This window comes from Tamandua tetradactyla, chromosome 11 (assembly GCF_023851605.1).
Source record: "Tamandua tetradactyla isolate mTamTet1 chromosome 11, mTamTet1.pri, whole genome shotgun sequence".
Taxonomy (NCBI): domain Eukaryota; kingdom Metazoa; phylum Chordata; class Mammalia; order Pilosa; family Myrmecophagidae; genus Tamandua; species Tamandua tetradactyla.
In genome coordinates, this window is record NC_135337.1 from 90,663,611 (window position 1) to 90,688,630 (window position 25,020).

Below are 25,020 nucleotides of genomic sequence, written 5' to 3' on the forward strand. Positions count from 1 at the left end.
ATTTGAGGCCAGGCTTTAGCCACAGCGCGTTCAGATTCCCACGGAGCCGCGTACCCCCACCCGCCCGCCTCTTCGCCCCCGGCCCCGCCCCACGGCCGTCACACCACCCCGGACCAGGCCTGCGCCGGGACGCCTCCAGTCCTGGGCTGCCTGGGGGAAGGGTGACCTCCCGCCGCCGCCGCGCCCGCCCTCCGCGCGCCCTCCCCGAGCTGGGCCCCGGCCAGCCCCGCCCGCTCCCGCCGCGGAGCCGATCCGCCCCCCGCAGAGACCCAGAGGCCGCGGGCGGGGGAGGACAGCGCAAAGGGCGGGGGGGGGTGTCGGGAGCTTGGTGGTGGGGGGTATCTTGCCCCAAGAACCATGGGGTGGGGGGAGCGAGGCCAGACCTTTGGCCCGCACGCGCGCACGCACGCACGCACCTGCCATCCAGGTGAGCCCGCTTGCTCCATCCCCTCCCCCCGAAAAACAAAAAAACCCCTCCGCCAACCACCCCGCAGCAACCCCCGCCGCGGCCGGGCTAGGGGGCGGGGCCGGGCTGGTGGGCGGGCCCGGGGCGGGGCCAGCCGGACGGGCGGCGGCGCGCGGAGGACTCGCGGGCGGCGGGACGCGGGGACCGCGGCGGCCGGAGCGCGCTAGGTGAGTAGGACCCGGGTTCGGGTCGGGGTTCGAGGCCGATTCGGGGTTCGAGAGTGGGTCCCCCACCCCCCACCCCACCTCCAAGCCCCGGGCACCACCCCGCGGGGCTCTCCCTCCGCTGCCTCCAACTCCACCATCTCTGCACAAACTTCCCGGACTCGGAGGGTTCTGTCCCCTCCCCATCTGCGACCCCGTACCTGCCTCTCCCAGTCCCTTCCGTCCGGACCTCTCGCCCTGCCCCTTTCCCCCGTGGCTGCCTCCCCTCGGCTCCTCTCCCCCCACCCTGTTCCCCCCACCCCGTTCCCCCCTGTCCCTCCCCCGGGCCGGAGCCAGGCCCCAGGCGGCGGGAAGGCGGCCGGGCTGGGCCTCGGCCTGGCGGCTGGGCCGGCGTGGGGAGCCGCAGCTGTTTGCCATTAGCCGGGGACCCCGCAGGCCCCGCCCCTCCCTGCACGGGGCGGGGTCCCCTTCACCCCCGACTCCGGAGAGGTGGGGGCAGCGGTGGGGAGAGCGGTGGGGGGAATGGGGCCGGAAGACCCCAGAGACGTTCAGGCCTGATTGGGGGGTGGGAGTGACTTTGGGGAGGCCCCGCGGGACACGTGGGTCCTGTCTGGGACCCCGGCGCCCCTTTTTTGAGAGCCCAACCTGTCTCCTCTAGGAGTTTCCTGTCAACTTTCTCTGTGTCTATCGCATCCCCCACTTCTGGTCCCCGGGGGGTGGGGGGAGATGGGACTCGGCTCCTAAACCTCCCAGCGCCACACACCCCCATATCTGGTATCTGTTCCCCTCATCCCGGAGTCCACCCCCCCTCCCAGGGAGGGAGCATCACGAGACTGGAGATACCCCCACCCCCAGACACACACCTCCGTCTGCAGATCTGAGAAATGGGCAGAGGGGTGAGGCTTGTGGAGGGGGTGGCAGGCTTAGGTTCAGCTCTGGTCACTTCCCCGCTTACCGGGCCGGGGCAGGCGACTTGACCCCTGTAAAGCAAGGTGACAGACGGTCCACCTGGGGGGGGGGCGGTGTGGCAATGAAAGGAGTTGCTGTAATTATTCTTATAGTTATTTATTGTATTCACACCACCTTTCTGCACCCCCAGGGGCTGCCAGGGTCTTCGGCCCTGTTTCCTGCCTCCAGTTCTCTCTTAGGTCCGCAGAGAATATTTTTGATCTCCTCCCTATTGCTTATCTCTCAGAAAAAGGGGTCGGCAGGCAAGGGGTGAGCCTCCAGGCAGATGGACAAACCAAATTTGCTACAATCAGTGCCTGTGTATTCCAGGCGTGGAAAGAGAAGTAAGGGCAGAGACTGGGAAAGACAGGGAGAAAGTCACAGTAAGACGTGGAGAGAGACACAGTGAGATGTGGAGAGAGACACAGTGAGACGTGGAGAGAGACATAGAGAGACGTGGAGACACAGAGACGTGGAGAGACACAGAGACGTGGAGAGAGACACAGAGAGACAAGGAGACACCGAGGCCCTAAGCAAGAGACACACAGGCTGTGAGGAGGCGGCCGTCGGTCCCCGGAGCCCCAGTTCCGCCTTCATGACCAGCAGGTGCCCCACCTGGTCCGTCCTCACAGGTACCTGCTGCCCTGGCACCCGCAGGCCCAGAGGGTCCCCATCCTGGGGTGGGATGGGCCAGGCTTCAGCAGCAGCACAGTCGGAGGTCAGACAGCAAAAGGGACTGGTGGAGCTCAAGCCTGGTGTTTGGGACAAAGGGATCCTGGCCGTCCTCCAGGGCTGGGGGGTGGGGGGAGTTAGTGACAGACTCTGATTGTCCCTCCCCTGTGCAGCCTCCGGGCATCCCCTCTTACTTCCTCCCCCACCCCTCCAACTTCCCAGGCCGCTGCCCTGTCCCTTATCCCTGCAGAGCCACCGAGTCGGACGCTTCCTGGGGGGGCAGGAAGTTCTTATGTAGCCCAGCAGGGAAACTGTTTATTTTTAGAGAAAATTGTTTCCATAAAGGGGAAAGGCTTCACTCCTTGCTACCTCTCCCCACTTTCCCTACACCCCCCATCCCAGGTCTGGCCTGACCCGGCTCTGCATTCTGCATTGGGGTCCCCTACCCCATGCTCTACCCCTTTTTGTCGTCCCCCCCCGCCCCCCGCCGTGTCTCCTGTGTTTAATGCTTGCAGGCAGGCTGTGCTGCCCATTCGCGCCCTCATCTGTCCGGGCTGGGGGTGTGGGGGAGGGGGTACAGGAAGGGTGGAGCCCCCCAGCTCTGGGGCCTCGTGGAGGTGGGGCTGTGGGAACAGCTGGAGACTGCCCAGGGGCTGGACAGATGTGCGGGCGGGTGGGCGAGGTTTGGTTTCTTTGTTCCAGGCCGCGTCCCCCCCTTACGCGCCCCCCCAGCCCTTACATCGCAGCTGGGTGGGGTGTGCGGTGTGAGGGGGCCCTGGACCCCTGCGTGGGGGGGAGCTGTTCTCCCCAAGAATAGGGGAGGAGGGGGCTGAGTGGGGACAGCTGTGGGGGGAGGGCCATCTCCCCCTCCCGCTGCAGTCCCCTCCTGACTTGGGCTGTGTCCCCCCTCCCCGGCCCCCAGGTAAGCCTCAGCCAGTGCTGCAGGCAGTCTGACCTGCAGTCCCCCAAGTGACTCCTGAGAAACAGCTGTGACAAGAGGATGGCCCAAGTCCTGCCGGCGCCAGCCCCCTTCCCAGGTAAGGGGGGCCGTCTCCAGGGTGGGAGGCCTCGGGCTGAGGGGGCGTGGGGGGTGAGAATCTGAGGGAGGGAGACAGGGCCCTGCCTAGGGGATGGGATTTGGGGTGGGTGGGGCGAGACACGGGCCTGATTCAGTGGCTGAGGGGAGCCTTGGCCATGCCCTGAGGGTCTGAGGGGGGAGAGCTTTGGGGGAGACCTGAGTGGGAGAGGCAGGACACTTTCCTATGCTGAGGGGGGCGGGGTAGCGAGGAGAGGTCCCCAGAAGGGAGACCTCACCTTGTCTTGGAGTCACATGTGGGGGAGACACGGCCCTGGGCCATCCGAGGGGGGAGACAGTGTCCTGCCCTGAGGTGGGGGGGCATCTGGGATAGGGGGCGGACCTTGCTCTGGGGGGGTGTCACGGGTAGGGGGCGGGCCTTGCGCCGGGGACCTCTCTGGGGGCCAGGCTGTTAGAGGGGGAACCGGGAGATAAGGGGCGCCCCCTTTCTCGCTCACAGGGACCCCTGGCCCGGCCTCCCCACCCACCTTCCCCCTGGGGAAGGCCGAGCCGCCCTACTCGGTGGAGACCCCCTACGGCTTCCGCCTGGACCTGGACTTCCTCAAGTACGTGGACGACATCGAGAAGGGCCACACGCTGCGCCGGGTGGCCGTGCAACGCCGCCCGCGCCTGGGCTCGCTGCCCCGCGGCCCCGGCTCCTGGTGGACGTCCACCGAGTCGCTGTGCTCCACGGCCAGCGGGGACAGCCGCCACTCGGCCTACTCCTACTGCGGCCGCGGCTTCCACCCGCAGTACGGCGCCCTGGAGACCCGCGCCGGCTTCAACCCGCGCGTGGAGCGCACGCTGCTGGACGCCCGCCGCCGCCTCGAGGACCAGGCGGCCGCCCCGTCGGGCCCGGGCTCCCCGCCGCCCAGCGCCGCGGGCTCCACGGGCTCGCTGGTGGGTGTAGGGCTGCCGCCGCCCACGCCGCGCGGCTCGGGACTGTCCACGCCGGTGGCGCCCAGCGCCGGGCACCTGGCCTATGTGCGCGAGCAGATGGCGGGCGCCCTGCGGAAGCTGCGCCAGCTGGAGGAGCAGGTGAAGCTCATCCCCGTGCTCCAGGTGAAGCTGTCGGTGCTGCAGGAGGAGAAGCGGCAGCTGGCGGTGCAACTCAAGAGCCAAAAGTTTCTGGGCCACCCCGCCGGAGCCCGGGGCCGCGGCGAGCTCGGCCCGGAGCCCCCCGAGGACCTCGAGACCCGGAGCGTGGGCACCTGGGTCCGCGAGCGGGACTTGGGCGTGCCCGACGGGGAGGCGGCGCTGGCGGCCAAGGTGGCCGTGCTGGAGACGCAGCTGAAAAAGGCGCTCCAGGAGCTGCAGGCGGCGCAGGCCCGGGCCGACCCCCAGCCCCAGCCCCAGCCCCAGCCCCAGCCCCAGGCCTGGCCGCCGCGGGAGAGCCCCGTCCGCGTGGACACCGTCCGGGTGGTGGAAGGGCCGCGGGAGGTGGAGGTGGCGGCCAGCACGGCCGCTGGGGCCCCTGCCCAGCACGCCCAGAGCCTGGAGCCCTACGGGGCGGGCCTGCGGGCCCTGGCAACGTCCAACGGGGCCGAGAGCAGCCCCGTGTTCTGCAGCCGCGAGGTGGTGGAGGCGGCGTTCTCCACGCCTGCCGCGTCCACCGGCCACGTCCATATGGTGAAAAAGATCAGCATCACCGAGCGAAGCTGCGATGGGGCAGCAGGTGAGTGACAGCCGGCAGGGGAGGACCCGGTGGGGGAGTCCCTCCTCCTACCAGTCACAGTCCTGGCCTTCCCCTAAACTGATCATTCTCGGACCTTCTGTCTCTTCATCCGCAAAACCCAGAGAGTCCTGCTGCCGCCTTCAGGGTGATAGGGATCATGCAAAAAAAAGTGGGTTTTGGTTAAGTGCTTGGCTTCCTCTGAATGTGACACATTTTAAGTGACCAGAAACAGGAGGTATTTTGCTGGGCAAAAACCTTTCCTGTATAATCAGTAAGTAGAAGGAACCAATTTCACCACAGCTAAAGCAATGAAAAAAAAAAGTTTTCTTTTTACACGGAACTTAGAGACAGCTTCAGGCAGGGCTGGATCCAGGTGCTCAGATGTCATCAGGGATCCCTAACTCAGGGTTTTTCTTTTCTGTTCATCCTGGGATTCACAAGCTGGTGAAGGTAGCCCCACTGCTGGGGGCGTCTGTCCTTCCAGCTCAGTTTCAGAACAGCCCCCATGGCTCAGATAATTCCAATAAAAATCCCAGACCTGCCTTTCATTGGCTGACTTGGGTGTTGTGCTCATCACTGTGATTCTCACAGGGAAGTCCCGGAGCCAGGGGTGGAACAGCCCCACCCAAGCCCTATAGCCTGTCAGGGAGGAAAGGGGAGCCTCCCTAGAGGAACTGTTGAGTCCTCCTGCCAGGAAAGGAGTTTGCTGGGTGTGCAGAATGTCTGCTACCCGCTGCCCTGAGCCCCTCAGAGAAGTTTCCGGAATAATGCTTAATAACAACAGCTGTTGTTTCTCAAGTGCTAACTGGATGTCAGGGCTTGTACTAAGTGCTTTACCCGAAGAGAGGCTAAACCTGGGCCATGCCAGCCAGGTGACATGGGTTCAAATCCCTCTTCCTACTGTGTGACCTTGGGTGAGTGGCTTCACCTCTCTGAGCCTCAGCTTCCCCAGCTGTGAAATGGCATCATAACAGCCCCCACTTTGGGGACCACCTTGAATTAATGCACCGCACAAGTGGTCAGTCAGTGCTTCTTGGCTGTTTCTGCTGATAACTTCCAGGCAAACTCTGTTTAGAGCTGGGGAAACCAAGGCTCCTGGAGGGGTTCCTCTTGCCCTGTGTCACACAGCCAGGAAGTAGCTGAATCAGGATCTGAACCCAGGTTGGCCTGAATTTGTGGCGGGGTTCTCAGAATTGGGGTCCAGGTCCCTGTCCCAGCCTGGAATGTTGGGTAGTCAGAGCTCCAGGGAGGGACCAGTGGGTGCAGGCTGGAGGGTGGGGACCCAACTTGTTTTCATGCCTCCTCGTGTTGTTCCTGGCTGGCTTCAGACACCAGCCCTCTTTTCTGTGTCCACCCCAGACGCCCAGCCCTGCAGCTCTGGCCCCCATCCAGGGGCCCTGCCCGGCCCAGCCACAGGATCTGAGAGGCAGCCTCCATTCTAGCCCTGACTCCCAGGGCAGAGCCTGTGCCTACTGCTGTGCTGGAAGTTCCTCCTTGAGTCTCACTTAACTCCCTCTTGCTGCAGCCAACCCCAATATCTGTCTTGCTTGAGCTGAACTGGAGTGTGTTAATTCGATATCTTCCGATTCCCTGAATGATTATTAAGTGCCTATTTTGTGCCGAATTCTCCTAGGCACATGGCAGAGAACAAGACAGTCAAAAGCCTCTGAAGTAAGGAAGTAAGAGGCTGCAATAAATAAGTGAAGAAGTACAATCTCAGAGAATAAGTATTGAAGCACATATAAACCAGGGTATGGAATGGATAGCGAATGATTGGGGTAGGGGCCTGAATTTAGACTCTGTTTTCACTACCCCTTGGCTCTGTGTTCTTGGACAAGTTATTTAACCTCTCTGTGCCTCCTTGTTTTCATTTGCAAAATGGGGATCCTGACAGCCTGACTTCTCTGGATGAACATGAGGCCTAACCACGTACATTCGTGCCAAGTGTTCAACGTGATGTTGGCATGTAGTCGGTATCCAGAATCCAGTTTTTGGCTTGTTCTTGGCCTTTCCGAGGGGGTAACTTTGACTCAAGATTTGAAAGGAGAGAAGCAGCCAGGTGGGCAGGGATGTGGAGGAAAGAGTGTTTCAGTGAGCACAGTGGGTAGTCAGGGAGGACTCCCTGGAGGAAGAGTCCCAACCTCTCACCAACTAATGAGGCTCCATGGGTAATTTGCCCCCTGCAGGGAGGCAGGCAGGCTTCCCTTTAGGCTGGTGAAGGTGGGTAAGGCAGAGGCCTGGGGCCCCCTTTATATTTTTAGGTCTTTGCAAGGCTTTGAAACTTATTCTTTGCTCGTATTCCAGAAGTATTCATCTAATAGCAGTTCATGTTCTTTGTTGTTGGAAGTTTGGGAAGTACAGAGAAACATAGAACAGAAAAAAATAACTGCTTCCTCCACCACCACCCAAAAAAAATAAACCGTACCGCCACCCAGATGCAGCTGTCCTCAACACTTCTGCTTCTTTCCTTCTGAATTTTTTGGATCATAAGATAATGATGTATTATCAAGTCTGGCATAACAGAGCTGATGGAAGTGACTGATTTGCTTGATGCCATTTTGCTTTATTTTTAAAACCACTTAGGCTCTTCCTATGTGCCAGGCGTTATAATTCATTGAAGCCCCCAGTGGTCCTATGAGGTGGGTTGCGTTCCTAAGCCTCATTTTACAGATGGGGAAACCGAGGCACAGGCCGGTTCAAGTCTTTGCCCAAGGTCCTTGAAACCAGGATTTAAACTCCGTCTTTGATTTCCATGTAACATGATCCCGGGAGTGTTTTCCCATGTTTGTAAAGCTTCTTTGGCAATGTGATTGATTTTTTTTTCTTCTAAGCAGCGGCATCATTTTTTCCTGACAAGTGGGGAGGCCAAGCTGCGTGACTGGTCCCTTGTACCCAGCCATCCCACAGCGACAGTTTCTCTCTGCTGTCAACAGTCCCGTGCAGTCAGCCTGCTTCCAGGACCCCTTGTGTCCTCACATCTGTGTTTTCAGGACAGATTTCTAGAAGGGCATTTTTTTTAATTAATTAATTTATTTTCTACTTTTTATTTTGAAATATTTTCAACCATACAGGACAGTTGCAAAATAATACAAAACCTATACAGAGAAATCCAACATACCCATTACCCCCAGATACTCAGATCCGCCAATTTTAATATTTCGCCATATATGCTGTGTCATTCTATCTATCCATTCTCTGAACATTTGAATGTAGATTGTATACATCATGCTCCTTGAACACTGCCGTGCACATTTTTAAGAAAAAATGAATATTACTTATATAACCATCTTAAGGTTGTTATCAAGTTAAAAAAATTTAACATTGATATAAACTTACAGTCTGTATTCCAATGTATGTCCCAATAACTTCCCCTTTGCAACTTCTCTCCTTCCTGTCCAGATCCCATCCAAATGATGTTTGCATTTAATTGTCATTGTCTCTGTAGGTATTCTTTTTTTGGGAGGGGGGCATTGGAGTAAAATTTATCTTTTTCCTTCATTTTTTTTGTGAAAAAAACCATATATACAAAAAAGCTATAAATTTCAAAGCACAGCACCACAATTAGTTGTAGAATATATTTCAGAGTGTGATATGGGTTACAGTTCCACAATTTTAGGTTGACTTCTAGCTGCTCTAAAATACTGGAGTCTAAAAGAGATATCAGTTTAATGATTCAGCATTCATATGCATTCGTTAAATACTGTCTTCTCTGAATAATTCCACCATCACCTTTGATCTTTTTTTAAAAATTAAAAAATTTTTTTTTAACATAACAACATACAAACATAAACATTCTTACCATATGACCATTCCATTCTTGGTATATAATCAATAATTCACAATATCATCACATAGTTATATATTCATCACCACAGTCACCTCTCAGAACATTTGCATCAATCCAGAAAAAGAAATAAAAAAAAAAACTCATACATACCATACCCCTTACCTCTCCCTCTCATCGATTGCTAATATTTCCGTCTACCCAATATATTTTAGCCTTTGTTTCCCCTATCTTTTTCTATATCCCTTACCACTCCCTTTCATTGATCACTGGCATTTCAATCTACTAAATTTATTTTAACATCTATTCCCCCTATTATTTATTTATTTTTAATCCATATGTTTTACTCATCTGTCCATTCCATAGATAGAAGGGACATCAGATACAAGGTTTTCACAATCACACAGTCACATTGTGAAAGCTATATCATTATATAATCATCATCAAGAAACGTGGCTACTGGAACACAGCTCTACATTTTCAGGCAGTTCCCTCCAGCCTCTCCATTACACCTTGATTAAAAAGGTGATATCTACTTAATGCGTAAGAATAACCTCCAGGATAACCTCTCGACTCTGTTTGGAGTCTCTCAGCCATTGACACTTCACTTTGTCTCATTTTGCTCTTCCCTAGAAGGGCCTTTTTGAGACCCCCCCCATGTCTGTTTCCAAATTGTCTTCCAGTCTCATGGCCTCGTTCTCTTTCCTCACTGAGTGAATAAGCAATTTAAATTTTTTTCTTTTGTTTTGTTTTGTTTACTGTATGCTGTGTGGCGGGAGTCCCATTTCATCCTTTTTCCATTGTGAGTATCCCATTAACTGCAGCACCATTTGTTGAAGTTTGTTTGTTTGCTTGCTTGTTTGGTTTTTGTTTGTTTGTTTGTTTTAGGAAGTGCATGAGGCTGGAATGGAACCTGGGTCTCCCACATGGCAGGCGAGAATTCTACCTCTGAAGTACCTCGTTGTTGTTGTTGTTTTTAAATATTTTTTCACATTTGTCTTCTGCCCTCTCTGCCTGGATAGGTAATTTTGGCTCTGCAGACTTTGTCACAGATACTCAACTCGGCCATGGCTAAGGGCAGCCGTACACATCCATTGAGGAATGATCAGGGCTGTGTTCCAATAAAACTTTATTTGAGGAGATTTCAATTTCACATAATTTTCACATGGCAGAAATAGCGTTCTTTCTTTTATTTTTATTTTATTTTTTTTCCTGATCACTTAAAAATGTAGCAACCACACCCTTGAGCCTTGGCTTGCCAACCCCTGCCCTAGCCCATTTACATACTCCCACCGCCAGTTTCTGTGCTGCCTTGCTGAATATCATTCTTTGCAATCCACCTTCCAGAAGCTTATTATTTATTTAGATGCTTGGGTGTCCTTGAAAATATGCTCTGTGCATGATGGATTTCCTTAAATGGTATCGTGCTTTATCAAAAAAAAAAAAGGTTCCTTCTGTTTCTTATTTTCTCCTCTCAGTACACTGCCTCAGAACTCTCCGTGGCCGCTTTGTAAATCTGATTTGTCACTTCTAGCAGCTGCATGGAATTCCAACCGATGCTGGTGCATCTTTGCTGTATTTAGGGTAGTGTGTGGTCATCGGGAACATGGAGGTAGCCAGTGCTGAACCCCCGCTTTTGAGGGAAATGCAGATTCTTCTGAGCCTCTGGTCATAGTGTTTTTTGTCATTCCACCAATACAGAGCCTTGTTTTATGCATGTTTCTGTTTATATGTATTTATTATGGGTTTATTAACAGTGAACTCACAGCCAGTGGCACTAAAACTCCAGCTTAAAGCTTATCTAACACCCATATTCTCTCCATAAAGCACATCCCGGCTTTCCCACACTTCGGGCCACTGGACAGCACTTTGGCACTACACTGGGGGGCATTTTTTTTAATACAATTTTACTGAAATATATTCACACGGCATAGAAACCATCCAAAGTGTGCATTTGCTGGTTCCCAGTATCATCCCAGGGGGTTGGACATTTCAACCGGCGAACTCGCCCACAAAAATACAAAAAAAAAAAAACCCCACAAAACCCGTGGCACTAAACAAACTGTGAAAAGGACACTCGTTTACAGGATGAAAGCCAAAACAAGAGGGTAGAGTTTCACTTCGTTTCCCTTCGTTCCACTTGCGTTGAGAACAAAGTTTTCGTTGCTCCAGGCGTGTTGGTGGACGATGGCAAAAGCGCCGCGAGTGTTGATTTGGGATTTCAGATAAATTTTAGTGAGGAGGCAATTTTGCATATATGTAAGCCACCAGCAGTGGGGTCTAAGGTGCTGCCTTTTCTTAGCCCGGCCCTCGTGGCGGGTGCCTGGCTTCACTGCCTCATCCCCGCAGATACCCTTTCAACCTCAGGGTTGCGTCCCCCGAAGTGCAGTTGTGGGATCAAAGGGGATACCCAGCCTTTTGCTCACTTCCAGTCTTGTCTGCCCATCCCCAGAAGGCTTCCTTGCACACCCTCCCACCAGCAAATGGTCTTATCCAGCTTTCTAACTTTTGTGTCCCTCTGATGGGCATGCAATGTGGCATCTCCTTGTCGTCTCAACTTGCCTTTCTCTGATTTCCGGTGACACTGGAACTCACCTTGTAGGGTTCATGTAACGATTTCCCAGCAAATCACCTGTTTGTAGCCTCTCCCCATTTGTCCTTAGACAATTCAGAAGTTTCTGGCACATTCCAGAAGAGGGGCTATGGCCTGTGGACCAGATTTGGCTTATTGCTGTCTGTCCCCCCAAAGCTAAGTTGTTGTTTTTTGTTTTTTTTTTCTTTTTGGAATGGTTGAAAAACAGGAAAGGAAGGCTAATATTTTGTGACAGGAGCCAAATTCTATGAAACTCATATTTATTGGAATGCAGCCATGCCCACAGGTACTTTGGCACTGCAGAGCAGAGTTGAGTGGCTACGATATGGCCTGTAAAACCAGAAATATTTCCTATCTGGCCCTTTGCAGAAAAAGCATGTGGCTGCTGTTCAAAAAGATAATTCCTTGCCCATTTGGGGCATTGCAAATATCTTCTTCCAAGTCTGACTTCTGTTTATTAGCTCAATTGATGAGGCTCTGGGGTTTTGCTTGTTTGTTAGCTTTTTTTTAATCAAACCAGAATTCACATAACTTAAAATTGACCATTTTAAAGTGTGCAGTTCAGTGGCTTTAGTACACCCACAATGTTGTCAGGCATCACCTCTGTCAGTTCCAGAATATTTGTATCATCCCAAACAGTTGCTTCTCATTCTCCCTTCTCCAGCCCCTGACAACCACTAATCTGTGTTCTCCCTGAATGGATTGAATTATTCTGGACTTCTGTAGGAATGCAATCCTATAATATGTGGGGTTTTTTGTGTGTTTCTGGCTCCTTTCACCTAGTGTAATATTTTCCAAGGTTTATCCATGGCGTGGCATGGTTCCGCGACGCATTCTTTTTCACAGCCGAGTAATATTCCATTTGTACTTGCATACTCTGTTGTGTTGCCCCACTTGTCCTTTGATGGACCTTTGAGTTGTTTCCACCTTTTGGCTATTGTGAATAATGCTGCTGTGAACATTTGTGAAAAAGTACCTGTTTGGGTCACTGCTTTCAATTCTTTGGGGCATATTCCTGGGAGTCAAATAGTAATTCTATTTTTAACGTTTGGGGGAATTGCCAAGCTGTTTGCTGCAGCTCTGTGACATTTTCCATCAAACAGAAATCTTCATTTTGCTTATATTTCAGTCCGTCATATTCTTCACAAGAGGTTTGTGCTTTGAGAAGTTTTTTGAAGGACTCATTCCCCTTTTGAGAGACCACCTCTATGCTGCTACATCCTCTTCTATTAGTTTTATAGTTGTTTTTTCATATTAATCCTTCCGTTTATTTTGTGTATGAGGTGTGAGGTCGGGATTCAGGTTGATTATTTCTCTTGGAGAGTAGACTACTTTTCCAAAAGCATGCACATGGAATCCAGCCTTTCCCAGGGATTTTTGGAAGCCTCTGTGCCTTACCCCCAGTTCCTGTGGATGATGTCCATGTCCGAGCCCTCTCCCTCGTTACTTCTATTTGTTCCTGCGACAACACCCCATTTTTAAAAAATTTATTTATTAATTAAAAAAAATTAATAAATGAAATAAAAATTAACATAATCAGTAATTCACAATATCATCACTTAGTTGCATATTCATCATTTCTTAGAACATTTGCATCCATTCAGAAAAAGAAAGAAAAAGACAATAGAAAAAGAAATAAAACGAAAACAGAAAAAAAAAGATTATACCTACCATACCCCTTACCCCTTGCTTTCACTGATCACTAGCATTTCAAACTAAATTTGTTTTAACATTTGTTTCCCCTATTATTTATTTTTATTCCATATATTCTACTCGTCTGTTGACAAGGTAGATAAAAGGAGCATCAGACACAAGGTTTTCACAATCACACAGTCACATTGTGAAAGCTATATCATTATTCAATCATCCTCAAGAAACATGGCTACTGGAACACAGCTCTACATTTTCAGGCAGTTCCCTCCAGCTTCTCCCTTACATCTTGAATAACAAGGTGATACCTACTCAACACGTAAGAATAACCTCCAGGATAACCTCTCAACTCTGTTTGGAATCTCTCAGCCATTGACACTTCGTCTCATTTCACTCTTCCCCCTTTTGGTCGAGAAGGTTTTCTCAATCCCTTGATGCTAAGTGACAGCTCATTCTAGGATTTCTGTCCCATGTTGCCAGGAAGGTCCATACCCCTGGGAGTCATGTCCCACGTAGACAGGGGGAGGGCGGTGAGATTGCTTGTGTTGGCTGGAGAGAGAGGCCACATCTGAGCAACAAAAGAGGCTCTCTTGGGGAACACCCCACCTTTTTTTTTTGCATGGGCAGGCACCAGGAATTGAACCCGGGTCTCGGGCATGGCAGGTGAGAACTCTACCTGCTGAGCCACTGTGGCCTACCCTTACCCGACCTTTTTGCATGTATTTTGCATTCTTATCAGCTGGGTTCCCCATCTTTGCTCCTGTTTTGTAAAATTCGTCTTGCTTGCCATGGATTTGAATTCTTCCATATACATTGTGGCTTCAGTTTGCCGCCTTCCCCCAGTTAAATAACAATATAATAGTTTTTAATTTTATTGTTATTCTTTGTCTCAGTTTGCCTGAGCATCTATGACAAATACCACCCAACGGGTCGACTTAAACAATAATTTGTGGGCTCACGGTTTTAAAAGTCTCAAACTGAAGGATCAGTGAGGTTGTGCTTTCTCTCTGCTGTCTAGTGCCTCCTAGTGCAGGCTTGTCCTTGCCCCCAGCCTTGGGGGATCCTTGGTTTGCCTCTCTGCCCTCATCATGCACCAACGTCCTTGCTTTCCTCCTGCCTCTTTCTCCGACTTCTGGCTTCTCTTTAAGGTTTCCACATCCTGCAGCTCAAAGCCCACCCTCGTTCCCTTCAGCCACACCTTATAAACCATGCCTTAAGTAACAAACAGCATCTTCCAAGGGTTCTGTTCACCAATGGGTTCACGCCTTTAGGGCCACGGATCAAGAACATTTTCTGTATTGCCATTATTTTAGCATTTTGATGCTGTCGACTGGGCTTTACTGCCAAGGTTTCAACAGTAAATCAGGAGTTTCGCTGAGTATCGTAAGCTTGTGGTCTCTGCAATTGGTTTAGGGTCACCGCCCAGGATTTCCCTGGCCCAGGCCATGTTCTGCACTTGGGGACATGTGAAGTGCTTGTGGCACAGCTGTCCCCTGCTGCTCTGACTTCTCCTACATGTGTTAAATGTTTTCTCCCCTGCTTGTGACTTACTTATTTTTTTGGGGGGGGGGGTGCATGGTCCAGGACTCGAACCTGGGTCTCCTGCATGGAAGGCGAGCACTCTACCGCTGAAGCTGAAGGCCCCTGCACCCTATGCCTGTTTGTTATTAAAGCTGAGCATCACCCACAGACGTGAGGAAGTAGCTACCGTGTGTTTATATATATCCTAAAATAAAATTAACTGCTGAAGGGAGTTAAAATTAGCTGGTTGTCAGAGTCTGTGGCCAGTGGCAGGAAAGGGACATCCTGGAGGAGCCGAGACACGGAAGCCACATGTGGCCTCGGTGGGGGGAGCCCGAGACTTTTGTTGCAGGGCTCAGGCTGGGTCTGCTCACCCCTCCCACCCATTCTGATACCCAAGATGTCACTTTTATCCTCAACCAACCTAAGGTGGGGCTTTGATTTCACTTTTCTAATAGTCCATACTGTTTCTTTTTCCTGATTGTTCATTTAATACCTACTTAATGTTAGATACAGAAGAAGGAAATGAAGCTGGATACAAAACAATATTCGCACACGGTGCTGCTTTTATAAAATATATATATATAATTTATATGTTTTTTTATTTACATATATAGTATATATGTAATTTATATATATATTTTTATATATATGCAAATAAGAATAAATCATATTTTAGTGGATTAGAATAGCTAGAGGGAGGTACCTGACTGCTGAGCTGTATTCCAGTAGCCTTGATTCTTAAAGATGATTTTATAGCTATATAGCTTTTATAATGTGACCGTGTGATTGTGAAAACCTTGTGTCTGATGTTCCCTTTATCCAGGGTATGGACAGATGAGTAAAAAATAAGGATAAAAAAATAAATAAGTAATAAGGGGTGCTAAAGGCAATGGGATGTTTTGGGTGTTCTTTTTCATTTTTATTTTCATTTTTATCCTTACATGTATTTCGGAGGGAGTAATGAAATATTCAAAAATCGATTATGGAGATGAATGCACAACTGTATGATGATACTGTGAACCATAGATTGTACACATTGCATGATTACATGTTATGTGAATACATCTCAATAAAATTGCATTTAAAAAAAAAAAGAATAAATCTCTTCAAAATAGGGTTTACAATTCTCCTAAATTAACAAGTGCTTCTCCAGTGCTGTCTGGATGTGCAAGCAGTCTAAGCCCTTTACTTCCTCCTTTGCTCTGCACAGCAATGCCAGGAGGTCCTTTGCTTGAGGCACAGAGAAGTTAAGCAACTTGCCCGAGGCCACACAGTTCCCTTGTGGTGGAGCTGAGATGAGAGGTCTTGCTAGGGACTCAGACTTGGCTGTGAGCACGCCCCAGCCAAGACTCAGTACAGATTGGGGTTGGAATTGGGTTCAGCCACTTAAACTTGCTCCCTGGCCTTGGATAACCCAAGCCCCTCGTGGCCCAGGAATATATAACGAGGCAACACAAGAAATCCCTTAGAACACTTAGAAAGCGCCCAGCCCCTGCTATGTGTTCCACAGAGGCAGCTCTCCTTACTGCTTTTTTTTCCTTTATTATTTATGGGGACACCTTTTTTCCTGCCCTTCCAGGTCTGCCCCGGGGCCCTGCAGAGTTGTCCTCGCCAACCCCAGGGTCTGTGGTCGCACCCCTGGCACAGCCTGAGGAGAACGCAGGCCGGGTGACCGCCTGCAACACCGCCTCCAGGGAGCCCATCAAGCAAGCAGCCTCGAGCGAGTCAGAAGCAGCCAGGGATCCTGGTAAGTGGTGGTGGCTGCAGAGAAAGATGGGGCCCCAGGGTGCCCAGGCAGGGGATCTGGCTGGGAGATCCCTCACGACACCAACCCTACCCCCCACCCCCAGGCGGGCCCCAGGAGGATATACGATCCATCATGAAGCAGAAAGAGGAGCCCACTGGCCCGGCAGCCCACCCGAAGAGCCTCCAGTTCGTGGGAGTCAATGGCGGGTAAGGGGAGACCCCTCCCCACCCCCGCCCCCCACCCCTTCCTTGGTTTTGACACCGCTGTTTGTCCCCTGCTTCATTCACGCACAAGCATGGACTAAGTGTCCTGTTCTCCACCCCTAAATTTGGTAAACTGAGGCATGGCAAGGCTGAGCATCTTGCCCGGGGTTCCCCGGCCACCCACGGATCTGAGTCTGGGTTTGACTGCTGTCCCCTGCCTGACGGAGGAGCTCCCAGTCCATAGGGTGGCCAGAGTGACAGGTGGTTCTGACGTGGGGTGCCTGGACCACGATGGGGGGATGTCTGGGCATTGCGGGGACCACAGAGGCACAGATGGCCCCATGGGAGACCAGGCCACAAGTTGAGTAGGAGCTAACCAGGCAGAGTGGGGTGGGGAGGACTCATCTGAGAGGAGGGAGCATGGCCTGGGTAAAGCTCAGAGGTGAGCGAAAGCAGCATGAAGCCTGGGGAGTGAAGAGCAGGGCAGACCCCACTGGGAGCCTTGAATGCCACGCCCAGAAGCTCAAGTTTTGTCCTGAGACAGCAGGAAGCATCAGGAGGTCCCATTTGCATTAGGAAGACAGTCTTAAGTGGCAGGAAACTGAGGCCCAGGCAGGTCAAGGGGCCAGGTCCCCAGGCCCCTCCCTCCACCACATCCTGTCCCATCTGCGGCATCTGCCCCATTCCCCTCTCTGCTTCCTCCCCAGGTACGAGTCCTCCTCCGAGGATTCTAGCACAGCGGAGAACTCGGACAACGAGAGCACGGAAGGCGAGGCCCCAGAGCCAGTGCAGAGGGTGCCGGGTGTGGCTGAGGCCCCCCAGCTCAGGTCCACGGGGGTAGCTGGGACCAAGAGCAGCCAGAAGGAGTGCCAGCTGTCTCGGGAGTCCCAGCATGCACCCACGGCTGAGGGGGCATCGGGATCCAACGTGGAAGAGGAGATCCGGTCAGTTTTCTGGGGGGGAGGCATACAGGCAGGGTCAGGGAGTCGGTGCCCTCTGCCTCCAGTCCCACCATTCAAGCCCTCTAAGGGAACTTCCTATCAGTTGTGCACACCTTAGTCTGAATTAGCAAAACAAGCACTTTCTCCTTCTGGGTACCTGAAAGGGCCTGATGGTGGGGTGGCAATTAGGGCTTCTGGGGTTATGGTTTAGGGGCCCAGCAAAGTTTACCCTTAAGTTATCCACCATATTGTGGGCACTTGGCCCCCCTGCCCGGTCTATCCTGCTTGACTATCTTTTATTTCCCTGATGAAAAGTCTGCCAACTGGAAATGATTTTCCATCCATCCTGGCCTCTGGGAGGAAACCTGGGCCTGCACGATCCCTTTCTCTTGGGCACTGTTTCTCTACTTCTGCTGCTTGGGGTATAGCATAAAGGTGTGTCCCTGGGAAAGGGTCTTGGGGCCTTGCTGGAAATCCACCATTCAGGGGGCTGAGAATGGGACTTTGGCAGAGATCATTGAGACTTCCCTGAGCACCCCAGATAGATTCGCGGAGTAGGGGAGAGGCAGGGGGCCCAGGAGGCTGATAAGATAAACTATCCCCTCGTGCCTGACCCCCACACCCCCCCAGGATGGAGCTGAGCCCAGACCTCATCTCTGCCTGTCTGGCCCTGGAAAAGTACCTGGAGAACCCCAACCTCCTCAGCGAACGGGAGCTGGTATGGTGGGGCCCCTCCCCCCCCTCCTCAGGGTCTCCCTCCGCCTTTTGGGGGCCCTGGGATCGTGGCCAGGGGCGGGGGGTGCCTTGAAGACAGGGCCCAGGGAGGGGGTGACGATGCCTGAGGCTCCGTGTGTGGTTCCTTGGGAGAGGAGGGGGCTGTCCTTATGTCCCTTTGGGGGTGTCCACACCACCGTCCCCCCTCCCCCCGCCCGGCAGGGGGCCCCGCCCCCTCACGGCGCCCCTCCCCCCGCCCGGCCTGCAGAAGGTGGCGTACACCACGGTGCTGCAGGAATGGCTGCGCCTGGCCTGCCGCAGCGACGCCCACCCTGAGCTTGTGCGGCGCCACCTGGTCACCTTCCGGGCCATGTCGCCACGCCTGCTGGACTACGTGGTCAACATCGCCGACGGCAACGGCAACACGGCGCTGCACTACTCCGTGTCGCACGCCAACTTCCCCGTGGTGCGGCAGCTGCTGGGCAGCGGTGAGCCGGCTGGGCGCGGCACCCCGGGCCTTGGACGGAAAAGGCAGGGCCCGGGGGACTCTGAGGCCCTTAGGTGACCCCCACCCCCACCCCGGGAGGAGGATGTGGCCTCCACGGGGGCCTGGAGAGCGGAGAGGGGGCCCTCAGGTCGCCAGGAAGGAGCCGGTCCTTCCCCAGAGTGCGGGAGGTGGCACAGCCTGCGTGGAGAGACGCGTCACGGCCAGTCTGCAGGGCGAAAGGCTCTCCCGGGTTAATGCGGGAGTCACGGCTTCTCCCCTTAGCCCAAAATGTGGGTTCCAGCTCCACGGGGCCCCAAGTCTGTTGCAGGAGGTGTGGTCTCTGCTTGAGGAGCCCCTGATCTGGCGGGTGGCCCCGGGAAGATGGAAACCCCTGGGGGAGAGGGGCTTCATCGGTCTGAGAAAAGGGAGGAATCAGGCCACCCTAGACTGGTGGAGGAGACAGGGTGCCCCCCAGCCCCACCTCATTTGGGGGAGAATAAAGCAGGGCTTCCAGTCTGATGGTGGGGACGCAGCCTGCTCCTCAGGGCAACCTCCCCCTGCCAGCCCTGGTGCGGCCTGGGGGCTCATGCTCACCTGGCCCCGCCCACTCAGGTGTCTGCCAGGTGGACAAGCAAAACCGCGCCGGCTACAGCCCCCTCATGCTCACCGCCCTGGCCAACCTGGAAAGCCCAGGTGACACAGACACGGTCCTGCAGCTCTTCCGGCTCGGGGACGTTAACGCCAAAGCCAGCCAGGTACAGGGCCCTCCGCAGCCACACTGCCACCACCTCCGGAAAGTCCCTCTGGGTTGTTTGAGGACTGGCAGTGTACCAAGCCTAGCTGCAGTCTCAGGAACGTCCCCATTCCCCAGAGGGGGAAACTGAGGCTCCAAGAGGCCGAATCATCTCCTCTAGGCCAAACCAGAGCCAGGTGGTCTAGCTCCAGGACCCAGTTCTTAAAAGCATGCCAGACTGCTTCTGATGCAGGAAGTTCTCATGGAAAAAAAGGGGTTGTGTTGGGCAACCTGTGGGCAACCTCACCCTTTTTCTTCTTAAGATTTTAAAATTTTATTTATTTTTCAGAGCAGTTGTAGGTTTACAGAAAAACCACGCAGAAAGCAGAGTTCCCCTCTACACCCCCTCCCACACATAGCTTCCCTATTATTAACATTTCACATGAGTGTGGCACCTTAGTTATAACCAGTGACCCCAAATTATTATAATTATGTTATTAATTAAAGTCTATAGTTGACATTAGGCTTCGCCCTGTGTGTTGTAGTCTTATACTTCTTAATTTTTGGTCACCGATATATGACATAAACACCCCCATTCAAACCGCTTTCATGTGTACATTCCAGTGGTGTTATTTTCTTCATAATTTTGTATAGGCACCACCGCCATCTAGCCACAAAGTGTTTCCATCACCCCAAAAGGAAACCCCAAACCCATTAAGCAGCTACTTCCCAGTTGCCTCTGCCCCAGGCCCTGGCAGCCTCCCATTTATTTGCTTTCTGTTCTGTATGGATTTACTTATTCTGGACCTTTTATGTAAATGGACTCACATCATATTTGTCCCTTTGTGTCCGGCATGTCTCACTTGGCCTAATGTTTTCAGTGTTTTTCCATGCCGTAGCCGGCATCAGAACTTTATTCCCCTTTTTGATGGCTGTGTACTATTCCGTTGTTCAGCTTGTACCCCTTGTTTATCCATTGACGGATGTTGGTTTAATTTTTATTGAGGTTTACCTATCAGACAGAAGTGTACAGATCTTAGCTCGATAAATTCTTGCATGTGTTTTCACCTGTGAGTTAGGAATTGGCTTTTGATTGGGTAGAGGATGTAGTCAAGGAGAGGAGGAGATGTTTCAGCTACAATCCGGAGGATGGGAAGGCGCTAACGGGGGAACCAGAGGCCCAGCAGTGGGGAGGGCACCACGCCTGAGATCCGGGAGAAGGCCAGAGAGTGAGGTTACATGTTTGCATCGGGTACTAGGGAGCCATGGAAGATTTTGGAGCAGGGCATAAGTTGCCCTGGAGCCCAGCCTGTCCCTTCCCCTGCCCAGGCGGGGCAGACAGCCCTGATGCTGGCCGTCAGCCACGGCCGGGTGGACGTGGTCAAAGCCCTGCTGGCCTGCGGGGCGGACGTCAATGTGCAAGACGACGATGGCTCCACGGCCCTGATGTGCGCTTGCGAACACGGCCACAAGGAGATCACGGGGCTGCTGCTGGCCGTGCCTGGCTGCGACATCTCGCTCACTGACCGCGTGAGTCCCTCCAAACGCAGGCATGGCCTTGGGGAGGGTGGGGGGTGCGGCCCGGGGCAGCGACCCAGCAGCCAATGCTTTGCAGGACGGCAGCACAGCTTTGATGGTGGCCTTGGACGCTGGACAGAGTGAGGTCGCGGCCATGCTTTACTCCCGCATGAACATCAAGTGTTCGGTGAGTCTCGACGCCACCAGGGCAGGAGGCTTGGGGGGAGGCGGGGGGTTCCGGATGGGGACGGCCTGGCGGTGGGAGCGTCTGCTAGTTGGACCCTCGTGGTGGTCCAACGAGGACATGCGTCCTGGCGAGCTGAGGCCGCGTGTCGTGTTTGCCGTCACCGTATCTGGGTCTGGATTGGCTGTTTCCTAATTCGTGTTTTATGATAACCATTCTGTCATCTGAGAAATAGTTACTGAGCGCCTCTAAGAGTTAGGGCCTGGCGGTCACAGCGGTTAATGACACGGAAGAAGGTTTTTCGCTTTTGGAGTGGGCACTCAGTAAGAGAAGCAATAAGCAAATCAATACAGAATAGCTGGGTGATGGTAAGTGCTGAGAAGCAGCAGAAGGGGGGGGGGGCGAGGGATGGAGGTGCCATTTGAGGCCTCAGAAAGGAGATGATGCTTGAGCAGACAACCGAGGAAGCGAGGGAGCCCTTCGTGGTTGGTGATCCAGCCAGTACAGACAGCCGTGCAAAGGCCCTGGGGTAGGGACCTGCTGGGAGCATTTGAGGCACATCGAAGAGCCCCCTATGGTTGGAAAGGAGTGAGCAAGGGGGGAGAGAAGGAGGAGAGAAGGACAGGGAGGTGACGAGGGCCGGTTTACCAGACCTTGGGCTTGACTCAGGACACGTCAGTCTATTAAAGGTCCAAGAAGATCCACCAAGAAGAAACCTAACCTCGCTGCATCTAACCCAGCATTTCTCTTATTGCACACAAAAATCTGGGTTTTATTCATCGTGCCTGTTACCCAAAGATGCTTCTAGAAGCCTAACCAGAGACCCAAAATGATACTTCCTGGGTACTGAGAGCTGATGGAGGAGACAAGCCCTCCCAGTCTGAGAGCGTGTATACCGAGTGCCTCCCATAGTTGTTGTGATTTGTTGACTCTTCCACAATCCTCCAGTTCAGAGGCTTCAAGTGCCGTCATTATTTCCATTTCGTAGGCAGGGGAGCTGCTCAGAGAGGTTGCTTCCCAGGGTCTCCCACTCCGAGGCACATTTGGGGGTGGGCGTTGGGCACGGTGACTCTCCATCCACCTCCACCTGCTCTCCAGGGTTTTCCAGAGGCTCCACCTAGGTCCTGGTGCTGCTGGGATCGTCAGCTCTGGGCCTCAGTTTCCTCAGTTGGGCTGGGGGGTATCCTCAACCCCTGCTTTTGCCCCCAAGGGCACCCCTCATCACCCACCTGGAGCACTGCTGGTCTCGGGCTCCCACTCTCATCCTCCACAGTCTGTTCTCTGCAGAACCTCCAGAGGGTGCCATGAGCACCTGAGCCAGGGCACGTCCCTCCTCTCCCCAGAACCCTCCATAGCTCCCACTTTCCTCGGAGCAAAAGCCTAAGTCTCCCTGCGGCCCACTGGGCCCCACACGACCTGCCCCATTTGCATACTCCCTGCCCTGCTTCTTCTCCCTCTCCTTCCTCTCCCCCTTGCTTACTCCGCTCCAGCCATGCTGGCTATATCTCAGTTCCTTCCCCCTTCCAACCTCAGGGCATTTGCACTGGCAATTTCTTCCACCTGTTGTGCCCTTCTCTGGGACCCTTCCTGCTGACCCCTAGGCATCGTTCAGGGGTCAGCTCAGACGTCACCCTCCCTACCTGTCCCTCATCCTCGGTGACCATCCCCTGCCATGCTTACTTGTTTGTTCGCTCACGGCCTCACAGGGCCAGCTTCCCCCAGTCCGAGCTCCCACCAAAGTCGGTACCTCATAGGCAATTTGGAAGGATATCAGACAAAAGGAATTCGGCTTCTCGTTTCAGTTTGCCCCTATGACGGATGACGAGAGTCCAGCATCATCCTCTGCTGAAGAGTAGCTGCCAGCCGGCCCCAGAGAGAATTGTCCTACCCCACCCCCAACCCTGTCCCTTCCCCTCCCATGCCCCGGCCACCCCCCCCACCCCCTACCCCCGCCATACTCCCCAAGGCCCAAGCCTCATAAGGCAAGCGGGTTTTTCTCCCACTTCCCTGGGGATTGTCCCCATAGCAGCACAACTCCAGCTTCAGACGTGTTTTCCCATTGCCCCAGTTCAAAGCAGCCACTGCGCAGACAGAAGCTAATTCTCGTACACGCTGGCACCAGCTGCTGATACTGGGGCATGAATTCTAGGAAGCACGTTGGGAATCCTGGATGGAGGGGGTGAGAGGTAAAAACTAGGGTTTTAAAATCATTATTAAGGTGGGGAGGGCAGGAATCCTATTATGTGTTGCCAAATTTGAAAGTCACTGGAATTGCATATTTTGCTTTTTATCCTGAATGTTATTAGGCACGAGTCGAGGTCTCAAATGGCTCTGTCCCCCCTCCCCTTCCCCCCCCCCCCCACGTAATTGTTTGGTATATAATGCTGTTCTGTCTACACACACACACACCCCTCCCCAGGCGGCTTTCTCGGGGGAATTTTTTTCTGCTGCCTTTACAAAACAGATTCTGTCCATGTCACTGGGGGCAGAGAAGCTCCGTCCTTTCTTCTGCCTTCTTGCCGCCACCACCAGCCTTTCCCCACTCAAGCTCAGAACCCCAAAGCCTAGATGCCCGTGACATACAGGGAACCAATGCCTGTCGAGAAATTCCCCCGCAATCTGTCCCCTCCCCGCAGGAGGCCTTAGCAGATACTCATTTTCCTAGAAAATCCTTCAGACCCAGAGACGCAGGAAAAGCGTCCAGTTCTGAGAGCTGCAGGTGACAGGGCTTCCTTCTCCACCTCTGGGCTCTAAAACCTCTCCCCACAGAGCAGAGCAAACGGGGCACGTGCTTGCTGGCAAAGCTGAGGGCCAGCTCCGAGAATCTCATGTGCTTGATTAAAAGTTGGCTGCCCCCCCACTCCCCCAAGGACGCGCAAGGCAAACTTAAAGTGACAGAGCTTTGCGGAAAACCAAACAAGGAGCCTCTGGTTTTTCCAACAGCCTCAAAAGACTTGCCAAGGACTGCCTGGACCGAAGCCCGCCGGGAAATGGGGCTGGTTAGAGAAAAAGCAGTTTCCTTCATGGCTGGTTTTGTCCCCCACATCTCAAGCTAGTTTCCTTTTCCTTCGTGAATGGGCCAAGTCAGGGGCGAGAGGCAGAGCTTGTAACCATGCAGAGAGGGAGCGAGATCTCTATAAATGCACATACTTCCTTGGCTCAGCCTTTTGGGGCTTTGAAGCAGAACCCCTGCAGAACCAAAGAAGCCCCCCAAAGCTCACATGGTCCTCAAGTAAAGCTGCGTGTTGGGTGCCCTCCCAGAAATGTAGGTTTCCTAGCTCGATGTGGCCTGTCTTGCTCTGATTTTTTTATGGAGGGGCTGTGCCTACGGCAAAAGACGGCCCAAACAAGGCCGATAAGATCATGTGGGGGTGTAGAAATTGAGACAGCGCCAAACCACCCACAAGCCAAAGGGGATGAGTGTCCGATGATGGCTGAGCCTCTGGGCTGCATGAGAAACGGTACAAGAGTTGCATTCCACCGCGAAGCCAGCAGCCCACCCGCGAGTGTGTTTATTTTAAGCTCCTAGAAGCAGCTCATTGGCCTGGGAACCAGATAAGTCCATATTTATCTTTGCAGTTCCCTTCTGGCCCCATCCTTAACGGGCTCGGTGTGCTAGGCTCCAGGGAGCCTGCCTTTATCCCTTTCCTTGCTCACGTATATACATGACCTTGGATTTCACTTTCCAACCACGGTACGGCCAGGAAGACAGTATTACACTTAAATGAAGTATTTCTTTTTGTATTCTTTTTGTAGAGGTAAATGGATTTAATAAAGCAACAGATAATGCCGATGCATGTCTTATCTTTGTCTCCTGCTCCCTTTTAAGCTTTCAAATGTCTCTTTAAATAATGACTTCTTTTGCAAAGTGTTCAAACCTAATATTACAATGAACTCCCTTATGCTGGGCTCTAGGGGGCGCTGTCCAGCCCCCCCCAGCTG

The 25,020-nt window shown here is 53.1% G+C and overlaps 1 protein-coding gene across 4 annotated transcripts; it reads left to right on the forward strand.

The window, feature by feature from the left end:
* Positions 1-567: 567 nt before the first annotated feature.
* KANK2 (KN motif and ankyrin repeat domains 2) lies at positions 568-24,871 on the forward strand. 4 transcript variants are annotated; one of them, XM_077121770.1, is made up of 13 exons: positions 568-633; positions 1,909-2,210; positions 3,173-3,287; positions 3,786-5,000; positions 16,131-16,298; positions 16,402-16,504; positions 17,209-17,445; positions 18,073-18,160; positions 18,425-18,644; positions 19,256-19,398; positions 20,706-20,906; positions 20,992-21,081; positions 22,881-24,871. In XM_077121770.1, the coding sequence occupies exons 3-13, from the start codon at positions 3,251-3,253 to the stop codon at positions 22,932-22,934; spliced, it is 2,556 nt and encodes an 851-aa protein (XP_076977885.1). In that variant the 5' UTR covers positions 568-633; positions 1,909-2,210; positions 3,173-3,250; the 3' UTR covers positions 22,935-24,871. The 4 variants fall into 4 exon arrangements, with proteins under 4 accessions (XP_076977885.1, XP_076977884.1, XP_076977887.1 ...); XM_077121769.1 differs by having other exon boundaries at positions 578-633; positions 1,730-2,210; XM_077121771.1 differs by having other exon boundaries at positions 584-633; positions 1,826-2,210.
* The last annotated feature ends 149 nt before the right edge of the window (positions 24,872-25,020 follow it).